This window comes from Pseudorasbora parva, chromosome 2 (assembly GCF_024679245.1).
Source record: "Pseudorasbora parva isolate DD20220531a chromosome 2, ASM2467924v1, whole genome shotgun sequence".
In the NCBI taxonomy this organism is placed as follows: domain Eukaryota; kingdom Metazoa; phylum Chordata; class Actinopteri; order Cypriniformes; family Gobionidae; genus Pseudorasbora; species Pseudorasbora parva.
The window spans coordinates 25,521,823-25,535,560 of NC_090173.1; the positions used below are offsets into that span (position 1 = coordinate 25,521,823).

A 13,738-nucleotide genomic window follows, 5' to 3' on the forward strand; every position below is an offset into this window, starting at 1 on the left:
TAATCCTCTTTTCTTATGCCCCACTATCTCTGGCGAATGGCCTGCATGTTAAGCAGTAATCTTAGCAGTCGGGCAGTGCTAGTAATGGTGGCGAGCACAGAGAGCTCTGGGATTACTGGGCCACTCTTATGCAAACACATTACAGGATTCAAGAAAATGCTTAGCATTAGCAATTTACGTAACAAACAAATCATGCATGTATGCATGCATTGAAATATACTGACACAAACAAACATGATGACGCTGTAGTACGTCAATAAATTCAGTCCTTACATAAAAATGTGTATTTATGATACATTGGCATCTGAAGTTAAAAGCAGGAAACTACTGGACTAAACAGCATTTAAGGTAACCTTGTTTTGTGCTTTGGGAATTTTTTACAAATTCATTATATATATATATATATATATATATATATATATATATATATATATATATATATATATATATATATATATATATATATATATATATATATATATATATATATATATATGAAGATTTTCAATGTAATTTATTCAATACATAAAAATCAATACTTATTTTTAAAAATATTGGACATGCATGCAACATCCAGATTATATCAAATCTATAAATAAAATTCATGTCAGTTACTTGCAGTCCCTTTTGCCTGGTTCTGCTTAAGAATTTGATCTCGCTGACACTGTTTCTCTCTTGCTCATACACATACGTCACTTACTCACTCGTGTGTGTTTTTCTCTGACTCCCTCCCTCTGTTTAATCATTTAGGAGCTGCTGACTGACAGGGAGAAAGGTTTGTTCTTGCTCTGAATCAAAGAACAAAAGAGAGTTGGCTGACAGAAGCAGCACAAAGCAGAACAAAACTAAAGAGGACCGACCTTCTTCCACTCCTTGTGGACAGAGCAGCTGAGAGAACAGGTGAGGGAATGTTTGTTAGAAACTTTGCAATAACTGTTTTATGGGTCTATTTTAATGTTATCTTACTACATATTCTATGCATATTACTAAGGTTTTATATATTCAATATATTTAAATATTTAAAAAATATATGTATAATATTTTTTTCATTTATTCTTTATTAACATACTATATATTATAATAGATACAACTTATAATTCGTATTCATAATACATAAAACAAAAAACATGAAAAATACTTTGAATAACAGTTAATTTAGGGAATGTTTATGGACTGTAAAAATAATTCAGGTCTCCAATTGAAAATTGTCTAGTGACTGATAACATCTAAACATCTAAATTAAATTGCATAAATTCACAGAAATTTAGTTTGGCCAACTAAAATTTTTGTGTGATAATGTGCATAATTTGAAATTTATTAAAGACAAACAGAAGACACAGAAGAGGCTGTCAAATATGAGTCTGGGGCCGGCGTGCATTTTCCTAAGAGGATCTAAAAATATTGTAAGTCTTTTTGGCTTATTATAAATTTTACAAACATACACAGCCACACACACACACACACACACACACACACACATATATATATATATATATATATATATATATAGTTGTCTTGTACTCTAATGTCTATTGCTACTAGACGTTGAAAGAAGAAAACCTTCTAGCAGTTGATTTTTACCTGAAGTTCCTCACTGTAGCTCTATGTAAGGATCTCGCTCTTTTTTTCCCCATTCTAAACTTGCTTAACTCATTCAGAACTCATTCTGTTAATAACCATACAGAGTTATAAATATCTGAACTGGTCTGTCTAGCAGAAGAATTATCTCTCTTATGCTTTTGGATATAAGAGATTAACTAGTGCTTGCAGGAAATATAATGATCTATCCGAGATAATGAGTTCAAAATCAGACCTAAGATATTAACAACAGATTGTGGCTTACATAAACCTTATATAAAGGTCATGCTCGGTTGTGCTGAATCCAAAAATGTAGGTAAAGATGTAAAATTGATGCATATAAAGAAGCCTAACTGTAGCTGTTTTACAGGATCGTCCGCTCGCTGATGAGGAGATAAACGGTAAGGACTGCTTTTACTCTTAAATAAAAAGATATATTTATCTTTCACAGCGTCACTGATTTCTTCTTGTAAATTAACTCATTATACTGGTCTACAATGTTTTAGAAGTCATCTGCTTCAGAGATAAATGTGCTATTAATGTATTTTGATGAAATCAAATATGACAATTAACTGATTGCCTACTGTTTCCAAGATAGTTTATGTCTATAAATATAGGAACCTGTTTATGTAACTCTTTAGAAAACAGCAAAATATTTTTTAGATACTTGTCTCTTGTATTCTTGTAATTATGGAGCATCTCTTTTTGTCACTGTCCAGCAATAGTCTGCAAGCATTGATTGGCTCTGTTAGCACTGTTCACACAAGTACGAGGCTCACTTTGGCTAAATGTGCCCCTTCGCAAAATCAAACAATGACAAATAAGAGAGCGTGGCACTGTATGACAGGGGAGCAAAACTCAGGCTGTGTCCAAAATCTTAAAAATGCTGCTTTGCAAGGTCGGAAGGCAACAAGGCACATCAGAATCTAATGTTAGCTTCTATTCCTATCTCGTGAGAGACCTTCATCTGATCGATTTTTGAAGGCAGCATACATGTATCCTTCTCTGCCTTTGATATCCCACAATCCTGTGATTTCCCTTCTGTGACAGTTGAGCTAAAAAAGATAACATTATGGTTGGTGGTCAGTGTAAATGAGCGCATTTGACCAACATTTTCCACTTCTGATGTCATTTCTAGCCAGATTTTACTGTTGTAGTCATTACAGTTTTTCTCAATTGCTAAAACACTAAAACCCATCGGCTGAACAAATTTCTCAGTTGCCTGAACTCATTTAGCTAATTGTGCTGTCTGTTTTCAATACTTTAAACCATTTCACATGGTAAAACACAATTTGCAGATCTCACTTAAACTTTTTAGCAAAACTCTAAACACATTCTCATTGTCAAGACACATTCTGCACACTAATGTACATGTCATCCGTACGGGTAAACACAAGTGGCAACAATCAAATACAAATGGAGAACACAATGTCATTGATTGAACACAACCACTCAAAACTGATTTAACCTGTTTCAAATGATGAGACGCCACTTTAAGTACAGTGCATTGTAGGCTGCATACTGTACAATTAACAAATCATATTACCCTGAACATGTTGCTTTCCATTTTTTTACAGTACTGACTGCTCAATAGATTTTGACTGGTTGCAGGTTCATATCTACAAAGAACAAGTATTACAGTATCACAGAAACAAAGGACAAGCTTGTGAGATGCAGAGTACAGTACTGTAAAAATCAGCCTAATCTAATGAAAATGCATATCTATAGCACAAATTGTATTTATTGTGCGATTTATATGCCAAAATGAGTTTTTATGTGCATATGTTATGCAGTTTTCGTGTGCATATATGTACTTTATATTGAGTTATTTGCACTCCAAACAACTAAACCTACCCAATGGGGTGATAATGCAAATCAAATGCACATAAAAACGAATTGTGCCGTATAAATCGCACAATAAATACAATTTGTGATGTATATGCATTTCATGAGAATGCATTGGTAAAAATAGGGCTACAAGCAAGAGGAAGAACAAAAAATTGCAAAGCGAAGCAGAGTAGTAATAATTTCTGACCAATTTTGAGCTACTGTGTTGGAACATGTTTTCATTCATCACAAGACAATGACAGAAAAATATGAAATGCTGTATTGTTTACTGATTGCTTGATAGTGTTTATCATTTTGATCACTTTGTTTATGATTTGAGAGCAGTGTTTGATTTTGAACACAGGTAAAACTGTTTTGAGGCGAAAGTTTCATTTTGCAAGAGGAGTCAGAGGTTTTGTGAATAGTGCTTGAAGGAGGTTTTGTGTTTAATGGTTTCAGAAAATGGAGCAAGGTTTCAGAAATAGTGTTTTAGCAATTGAGAAAAACTATAATACGAATTCCCAGCAAAGCTCGCTCTGTTTTGCTGTAGATCGTGAAAACGTCACACTGCCTCAAAAGTCCAAAATATGTTTCGTGAGGTGCCTTCGTCCACAAACGCTGCCTATAAAGTCATTGTCTGATAAGGCAGAGAGGCAACGAGTCAGCTGCCTAAGTTTTTGGATGCAGTCTATGCCAGGGGTGTAAAATCAGTTTATGGCCCACAGCTTTGCAGAGTTTAGCTTCAACCCCAATTAAACTCTGCAACTAAAGATGTGTTTTAGTCATTTTTGGTTTAAATTGAGATCCCTTCCCTTTATCGCTTCTCCTCCATTCCCAAGCAAAGGATCGCATATACTGTCCCAATAGCATATCTAAAAAACTAGAGCCAATAAACCATTTTAAGAATAATTTTTATTCTAAGTGACCCAGAAATATGTTTGACTATATTTATTACAGAAGCATTTTGGCTGTAGACCAGTGTAATTTATTTTATTACACTGATTTATTGCTGGTTCATTTACATAACCAGATTAATCTTACAGAGACAGATGCAAACCAGCTGTGAAATGCCAGATGCCAATGCAATTCAGCAAAGTCTTTGAGCAGCCAATAAGTCTGAGAGTACCAATGCTTCTATTTTATGATCTTTTCTAATTTAATATAACATTTGTTGATAGACAAGTTACCAAGTTCCATCAAATAAAGCGAAAATTTGACCCGTGTTTGGTTTTAGAACACTGAGGGGGAAAAAGTGCGTTGGATTTACATTATTTAATTGTGTACATCGGTCCCACATGAATGATTAATTTATTAATAATTTTTTTTAAAGTAATTTCAACATCATGGAATGAATACATTTTAGTGACTCAATTAAGTAGTTTCAAAGTGAATTTTGATGAATGATTCAGATATTCAATTTCATATATTCATTCATCCACTTCAATTTCATATGTTAAACAACTGAATTATAATACTTCATTAGCCTGACAAACTTTTTGCTAACAAGGGCACACATTAGTATCTTTAAACAAAGTCATTATAATAATAATAATAATAAATAATGATAGATTTTATTTATAAGGCACTTTTCATTACGAATAATCTTAAAGTACAATAATTGTAAAGGGAAACATAACAAAAAATGAATAAAAAGTAAAAGAATAGTTGACCCCCCAAAAATGTCATTAAATGTTTTAGTCCACAGCCTAAGCAAATGCTCCACTCTTCTCCACAGTGGTAACCCACAATAATTTAAATTGTTCTCATAATTCCAACATAATTGAATATTAAACTCTATTAAACACAATCAAGTCTCCTCCTTTCTCATTTTGCTCAAAAACACTTTTACATATAATAACATTTACTCGCTCTTGATTTTGCCATATGCAAATCATGCTGGGAACTAACAAGCCCCGCCCAGTTTCAGTTAAGGCAACACAAATAATTCCTGTAACACAAACAGATTAAGTTTGACTTCAATTTGACTTATATTTAAGTGGATTGAACACAATCAAATTAAGTTTGGACAAAATATACAGCAATTGTGTTGCTTTAGCTCATTTTAATCAAGCAATTTGAAGTGTACTCAGTTTGTCCTCTTTTGCTTTAAGGACTGAAGCACTGACCGAGAACATCTAACCATATGTACACATAGCCAAATGATCAATGTTGCAAATTGACTTATTTTGATTAGTACCTTTTCTTAGCTTTTTTTCAAAATCCTAAAACTTTTTGTATATTTCTAGGTTTAAATGAAATAATAACAAATCCCAGCTTTTTCAATGCATTTAAACAATTTGTCATGTACCCAACCCTAATTCAATTCAATTGACTTGTGTGTGACGCAGAGCTGCGCGAGGCGTTTACCGAGTTCGATAAGGATAAGGATGGTCTGATCAGCTGCAAAGATCTGGGCAACCTGATGAGGACAATGGGATACATGCCCACTGAGATGGAGCTGATTGAACTTAGCCAGAACATCAACATGAACCGTGAGACACCTGTCCCTTTCCCCTCTCTCTTTCACATACAGGATGTCCTAGCAGCTGTTTTGTGTTTTAATGCTCGTCCAATCAGTGTGATTTGTAACCATGTCTGCTGAAACACTGTAGATTGGATGTTCCGTATGTTTATTCATCATGTGTTTATCACATAGATTTCTGCTCATTTTATTTTCAGTTGGAGGAAGTGTAGACTTTCAGGATTTTGTTGACCTCATGGCCCCAAAGCTGCTGGCAGAAACGGCTGGAATGATCGGACTGAAAGAGTTGAAAGAAGCATTTAGAGAGGTAAAGAAATGTCCTTTTCCCTCTTAATTTCCAAAATGTATTTCCAACAAAAAGTGTAATATTTGTAATCTTTCTATATTTTTATGTAGTTTGACATTGACGGTGACGGCACTATCACCACCGACGAGCTGAAGCAGGCAATGCTGAAGCTGCTAGGTGAAAACACAAACAGGAAGGAAATAGAAGCCGTGGTCCGAGAAGCAGATAACAATGGAGACGGGACTGTTGATTTTGAGGGTAAAATAGATTCATATTTCAACAAATAATGTAGCTTTTTTTTCTTTAGTTTTTTTTAGCAGTTTCTATAGTTTCTCAGTGCAGTGGTTCTCATTGCTCAATACAATACTCAAAGTTATGTCATCTGGTATTTCTTGTGTTACATTTTCAAACTTTTCAATAACAGAAACTGGGAGTGTTAAATGGGTGGTTGCATGCGATTTCACTTTTTTAACTTTAGTTAGTGTGTAATGTTGCTGCATGAACATAAACAGTATCTGCACTCAGAAAAAATGACTTGTTGAATTTACTTTAAATATATGTGGTAAGTGGTTGCACACAACTATATTGAGCAATTTTTACAAATAACAATTATATGAGTTATATGAACAAAAAAAATTTCTTTGAGTAAATACGAACCATTTGAATTTGTCACTGTTACATAATATTTACATGTGCCGTTTACTTAAAGGTCCCATTCTTCGCGTGTTTTCGAAGCTTTGATTATGTTTACAGTGTGCAATATAACATGAGTTCATGTTTCGTGTGTAAAAAAACATAGTATTTTTCACACAATTTACTTATCTGTACAGCGCTGTTTCCTCTGTCCTAAAAACGGCCTGATGATCCCTGTTCTATGAAGTCCCTCCTTCAGAAACATGTAACGAGTTCTGATTGGGCCAGCGCTTCCCGTGTTGTGATTGGACAGCAGCTTAGCGCACTTTGCCCGGAAAGGCAAGCGCTCAATGTGCGCTCTTCTTCACGTGGGAGAGTAACAAGACCACGCCCCCTATTTTGCGCGTACTTGTGGGCGGAGGGTTCGTCAACAAACGGTTCTAGTGATGTCATTCCTGAAGGAAGTGCAGGGGTGTAGTCTAAACCGGCCGTTCGCTGTAGGCTTTGAAAGGGAACTGTTAAATAAAATATCTCACTTGGCATTGAACTTTGAGCTTTATAATTTTACAGGTATTATTTATGCTCTAACAGCAACATTACACACTAACTAAAGTTTGAAAAATGGAAAGATGAATTTTGAAAGATGGAATCCCGAAGAACGGGACCTTTAATTATGTTATGTTAAATTTATAAAAGTTTATTATGTAAGGTGAACCCTGTTATCAATTTAATTTGCCTTTTAAAAAATGTAATAACAACAAGCATATTTTTAAAAATAAAATGCTAAATTAACTCATTGGACAAACTAAAAATATTTAATTGACCTGGTTGAAAAAAACTCATTCAAGTGTTTGCGCTAGGAGAGAAACAGGTCTGTAGTTCTCTACAAGTGATGTGTCTAATGTGGGTTTTTAAGCAGTGGGGTTACCCGAGCCTGCTTGAATGTGGTAGGGAAGATGCCGGTGCAGAGAGATGTGTTGGTAAGAGTGTAGGGGAGATGACTTGTAGAAGGTGTGACGGGATGGGATCTAGAGAGCAGGTAGTGAGATGGCTGGAGAGGAGAAGTTTAGATACTTCAGCCTCAGTGAGTGTAGAGAAGGAGAAGAGAAAATCTTTGGCTGTGGATGTGGCTCATTTAAAATCATGTGTGTGTGTGGAGGTGGGAACTGACTGCTGATGATTGTGGTTTTATCTGTAAAAAATGGGCAAGATCGTCTGCAGATAGAGATGTGGTGGTGGAGGGGGACAGAGGAGAGAGTTAAAAGTTCTAAAAAGCGTGCGTGTGTCTGAGGTGCGGTTCATGTACAGCTGCCAGGTCTCTTAAGGCATCTTTACACAGCTGTTTGTGTCTACTTAAAATTCTGTGTAAAGATGCAATGCAGCATAAAAGCTGACTAAACTATGTCTACTCTGATCTCATCACTTGTATAAAAATATGCAGTTAAAAGTGCAGTGTAAATGCATTTATGCCACCTCTGAGCAGCAATACAGTCTATGAAAAGATATCTAATTGCCCCAGCACACCTTTGTAGTATATATTTGCCATTATAGTTACTGCGGAGTGAATAGTGAAAAATTCTCACTTTATATTAGCATGACTAAAAACATCTGCTTTGCTTTTTTTATCTCCCTCTTTTAGAGTTTGTCAAGATGATGTCTAAAAATTGAGAATACACCTGAGACGTTAAAGAAGGCCTGAGAAAATCATTCCAGAGACAGAAACATCTGCATCAGAGACTCAGTCAGACCGTCACTGTCTACAGTACTAGACATATGGAAACAGTATTTTATACCACTTTCTTTGTGTATTTATATCTTACTCTTTGAGTGCCACTTTGTTTTGCTTTACATGACTTCAAATACTGAATCCTCCTTAAACTGTAAATGATGATGCCATCTTTCAATATTATGTAACAATATTTTAGTGCATGTCTGATATATACATTCAGAACAGGATTGTATCATTCATTGGACATGCATACTTGAACTTTTGGCATAAAACCAAGTTAAAATCTCTCTCGGACTGTTATTAATTTTGCATTAGTCTGTATGACCTGATATTGTTGTAATTTGATTATCTAGGCTTTAGTTAAGCTCATCACTGAAAATGACAAATGTCATCAGGGCTCTGGAATAGTCTATCTGCTCTCTAATTCTGTACTGCATCAATGTGTGTGTGTATTTAATTATATACATATAATACTATACTATAACTGATAAAGTCTTAGATACATACAACATAACTTTTACTGTAGTGTCATCAGTTTACAACCCCAAATCAAGAAAAGTTGGGACATTTTGTAAAATGCAATACAATGAACAACATGTGATTTGTTAATTCTCTTTAAACTTTATTTAACAGTACAAATAAAATATTTGCGATGTTTTTTACTACAAGGTATTTTTTTGAGTGATTTGAAGTGAAAATACAAAACAAAAAAAGAAAGAAAGAAAATCTTGTAATCAATGTTGGATGGGCAAGAGTAAAGATCTGAGTGACTTTGACAAGAGCCAAATAGTTTTGGCAAGGGCGACTGGGTCAGAGTCTCTCTCAAACGGCAAGGTTTGTGTGTTGCTCTTGGTCAGCAGGTGTGAATTCACCCAAAGCTCACCAAGCACGAGACCAACTAAGACTATGCTGTGTGGTCTGAGCCAAAGGAAGGTCTACTGTGGCACAAGTCACATTTTAATGATGGTTACAGGAGCAATGTATCCCTCTGCTGTGTATGGGGCAGTGTAGCCACAGACAAATCAGAGTGCGTGATGACCTCGGTCCATCATAAAGAGCCTGCAATGGGCACATGAGTGTCAGAACTGGAGTTTGGAGCAGTGGAGGAAGGTTGCCTGGACCAATGAGTCCTATTTTCGATCACATGGACAGCTGTGTATATCTGCACCATTTTATGGGGAAATGAGGCACCAGGATGCACTGTGGGGCGACAACAAGACCAGGTCACTCAAAAAAAACACAAAAAAATCAACGCATTTTAGTATTTTTTGTATACATATGACTGCACACATTTTCTTTTATATATGACGTTCTGCATTATATAACCTCAAATGTATGTATGCTTGTATGCTGCACTGTGTGGCCTGAAAATGGCATTAAAAAGTAGACCGTTGGAAAATATAATATATTAAATACGAACAAATCCTGCAGTCCACTAATCCCTCTAACCTCCACAGCTGATGGTGCTTTTCCATGAACATCTGCTCAGGTCACACTTCTCTGGCTGGTCTGCTAAGCTTGCGCTAATGCTAATTCCATGATGAACTAGCATTCAGCATTTTTACAAAAAAGACTCTACATGTTAACGATCCAAAAACTTGCACTCATTTAATACAGTGAACAAAATCTGACCTGTAATTTTAACCTCGTCTTTTGTTCCTCATCTAGACAGAGAGCAGCTCATCATAACCCTCTGTGCCAGATGTGCTGATCAACCCCACTAAGCCAATAATGACATCCGGTCTGTCACCAATCTGTTTCTATTTCAATCCTATGCAGCGACCGGGAGACATGCACATACAACATTACATCATGACCAAGATTGTTCCAGGTGAGTAATTAATATAGCTTACAGGGCTTGAATTGATGTGATTATTGAATTGTTTCTGAACAGGGTATTTAGGATTATGTATGCGTGACTATATGGAGACAGAAGGTAAAGATTTTTTGACACTATATTTGTGCACTTCAAATCATCACAAATAGATAACAGCTAGGAGTTTTTATTTATTAATCCGATCTCCTTTGTTGTATTAACTCATGTTTAACTCACTTCATACTCGGGTAACTTACTTTTTTAAAGGGGGGGTGAAACACTCAGTTTCAGTCAGTGTCAATCTTGAGTACCTATAGAGTAGCATTGCATCCTGCATATCTCCGAAAAGTCTTTATTTTTTTAATAATTATATAAGAAAGATGCGCTGTTCCGAGTCTTTCCGAAAAAAGCCGAGCGGGTGGGGGCGTGTCATGTGAGCGGAGCTAAATAATGACGTGTGCAGCAGCGCGCTGCAGTGAGGAAAGTGAGTCGCTCTGTGAGGAAAGTGATTCGCTCAGTGAGGAAAGTGATTCGCCCGCCGCGTGAGGAAAGTGATTCGCTCTGTGAGGAAAGTGATTCGCTCAGTGAGGAAAGTGATTCGCCCGCCGCGTGAGGAAAGTGATTCGCTCTGTGAGGAAAGTGATTCGCCCGCCGCGTGAGGAAAGTGAGTCGCTCTGTGAGGAAAGTGATTCGCAGTATGGGTAAAATCTTTCCGTGGCAGGGGCAGCTGCCAATGATACCTGTCACTGCTTTACGTGCCTGACACTCAGCCTGACACTGTTTTACGTGCCTGGCACTAAATCTGTCGCTGTTTTACGTGCCTGGCACTGGATCAGCCAGTGTTTTACGTGCCTGACATCCGACCGGTCACCGCTAGTAGCAGCTGCCTCGCGACCTGTCAGCTTTATTCGCGTCTGTTATTCCACCGGTCCCGGTTAGATGGGCCGGTCACGCGTTTCGTTAGCGTTATTCGCGCCGGTTAGATTAGCCTGTCACGCGTTTCGTCAGCGTTATTCGCGCCGGTTAGATGAGCCTGTCACGCGTTTTGTCAGCGTTATTCGCGCCTGTCACTCCACCGGTCACGGTTAGATGAGCCTTTTACGCGTTCTGTCACCTCTATATGATCCTGTCACGCGTTCTGTCACCTCTATATGCTCCTGTCACGCGTTCTGTCAACTCTATATGCTCCTGTCACGCGTTCTGTCACCTCTATATGCTCCTGTCACGCGTTCTGTCACCTCTATATGCTCCTGTCACGCGTTCTGTCACCTCTATATGTACCTGTCACGCGTTCTGTCACCTCTATATGCTCCTGTCACGCGTTCTGTCACCTCTATATGCTCCTGTCACGCGTTCTGTCACCTCTATATGTACCTGTCACGCGTTCTGTCACCTCTATATGCTCCTGTCACGCGTTCTGTCACCTCTATATGTACCTGTCACGCGTTCTGTCACCTCTATATGCTCCTGTCACGCGTTCTGTCACCTCTATATGCTCCTGTCACGCGTTCTGTCACCTCTATATGCTCCTGTCACGCGTTCTGTCACCTCTATATGCTCCTGTCACGCGTTCTGTCACCTCTATATGCTCCTGTCACGCGTTCTGTCACCTCTATATGCTCCTGTCACGCGTTCTGTCACCTCTATATGCTCCTGTCACGCGTTCTGTCACCTCTATATGTACCTGTCACGCGTTCTGTCACCTCTATATGATCCTGTCACGCGTTCTGTCACCTCTATATGCTCCTGTCACGCGTTCTGTCACCTCTATATGCTCCTGTCACGCGTTCTGTCACCTCTATATGCTCCTGTCACGCGTTCTGTCACCTCTATATGTACCTGTCACGCGTTCTGTCACCTCTATATGCTCCTGTCACGCGTTCTGTCACCTCTATATGCTCCTGTCACGCGTTCTGTCACCTCTATATGCTCCTGTCACGCGTTCTGTCACCTCTATATGCTCCTGTCACGCGTTCTGTCACCTCTATATGCTCCTGTCACGCGTTCTGTCACCTCTATATGCTCCTGTCACGCGTTCTGTCACCTCTATATGCTCCTGTCACGCGTTCTGTCACCTCTATATGTACCTGTCACGCGTTCTGTCACCTCTATATGATCCTGTCACGCGTTCTGTCACCTCTATATGCTCCTGTCACGCGTTCTGTCACCTCTATATGCTCCTGTCACGCGTTCTGTCACCTCTATATGCTCCTGTCACGCGTTCTGTCACCTCTATATGATCCTGTCACGCGTTCTGTCACCTCTATATGCTCCTGTCACGCGTTCTGTCACCTCTATATGATCCTGTCACGCGTTCTGTCACCTCTATATGCTCCTGTCACACATATGGGGGTGGTTTATATATTTACTTTGCTAACTAAGCAATACATCAAATACAAAATATGCATTTATCCACATTAGATCATTAATATAGGGAAGCGTGGGGAACCTAACGCTTTTCGACTTTCAGTCATTTATTTAGTTTCAGTAAATCCACTTGGGGTTCATTTCACACGTAGCCTATAATACAAGTATGTGGTTTTGTTTCATTAGGTGTAGCCTATGCTTTTTTCTTGACATACCCCAAAAGAATGGAAGTGAAATGTGACAACGTACCCCTAGGTAAGGTACATTGTAACACGCCCAAATAACAGCTTAAAATGTTATCATACAATCAAAAAATATACAAGACAAACTAAAATATTTTGTTAACAAAAAACACAATTTTTAACATTTTATAATAAAATAATGGCATTTTTACTCATTAAAAATACACATTTTTGAGTTTGACAACAAACACATTGCTATATACAGCACATCATAGTTAAAAACATAATGAATCTTTTTTAATAAATTGACTCTGAGTCTTTATTCACCCTTGTTTCTTGGCTCAAAAGAGTAAAAAATATATAGAATATAATATCTAGGGGCGTTTTTTTAACCGTGATTTTTTTTTAAAAATTTTGGCACTGTTTTTTCTCTAAATAATATTGATATGGCAACTAGTAAACACAATAAGTTTCATCATCCTGTGGCCTATACCATGAAGCTGGTTTAGCTGGCTGGCCAGATATGTTTAAGCTTAGTTTGTGTGGGTTTTAGTTTCAAACCTGGGTTTTAGGTACATTAAAGTGGTTTGGCTTTTAGCTGTGTTCATCTCCATAGTAACTTATGATCCATAGCTAACCTGCTCCAGGGCAGCTTATGTTCTGGATAAGAGATCTCAACCTGAAATTGGACCAATCCACTGTGAGTAAAGTGACACACCTCTGATGCAATAAAGCCACTCCCTTGTTTCTGCTCCAAATTAAAGGTCATTACATAGCAAATGGTTTTTAAAGACTAAAGCATTTGGCTTTTAACAATGCTTATTTATAATTATTATTA

At 37.6% G+C, this 13,738-nt stretch overlaps 1 protein-coding gene across 1 annotated transcript; it reads left to right on the forward strand.

The window, feature by feature from the left end:
* The first annotated feature begins 279 nt into the window (after positions 1–279).
* On the forward strand, positions 280–9,086 carry cabp5b (calcium binding protein 5b). The gene is made up of 8 exons (XM_067428877.1): positions 280–348; positions 751–900; positions 1,324–1,403; positions 1,949–1,979; positions 5,754–5,897; positions 6,085–6,194; positions 6,284–6,431; positions 8,446–9,086. The coding sequence occupies exons 3-8, from the start codon at positions 1,356–1,358 to the stop codon at positions 8,472–8,474; spliced, it is 510 nt and encodes a 169-aa protein (XP_067284978.1). The 5' UTR covers positions 280–348; positions 751–900; positions 1,324–1,355; the 3' UTR covers positions 8,475–9,086.
* Positions 9,087–13,738: the final 4,652 nt, after the last annotated feature.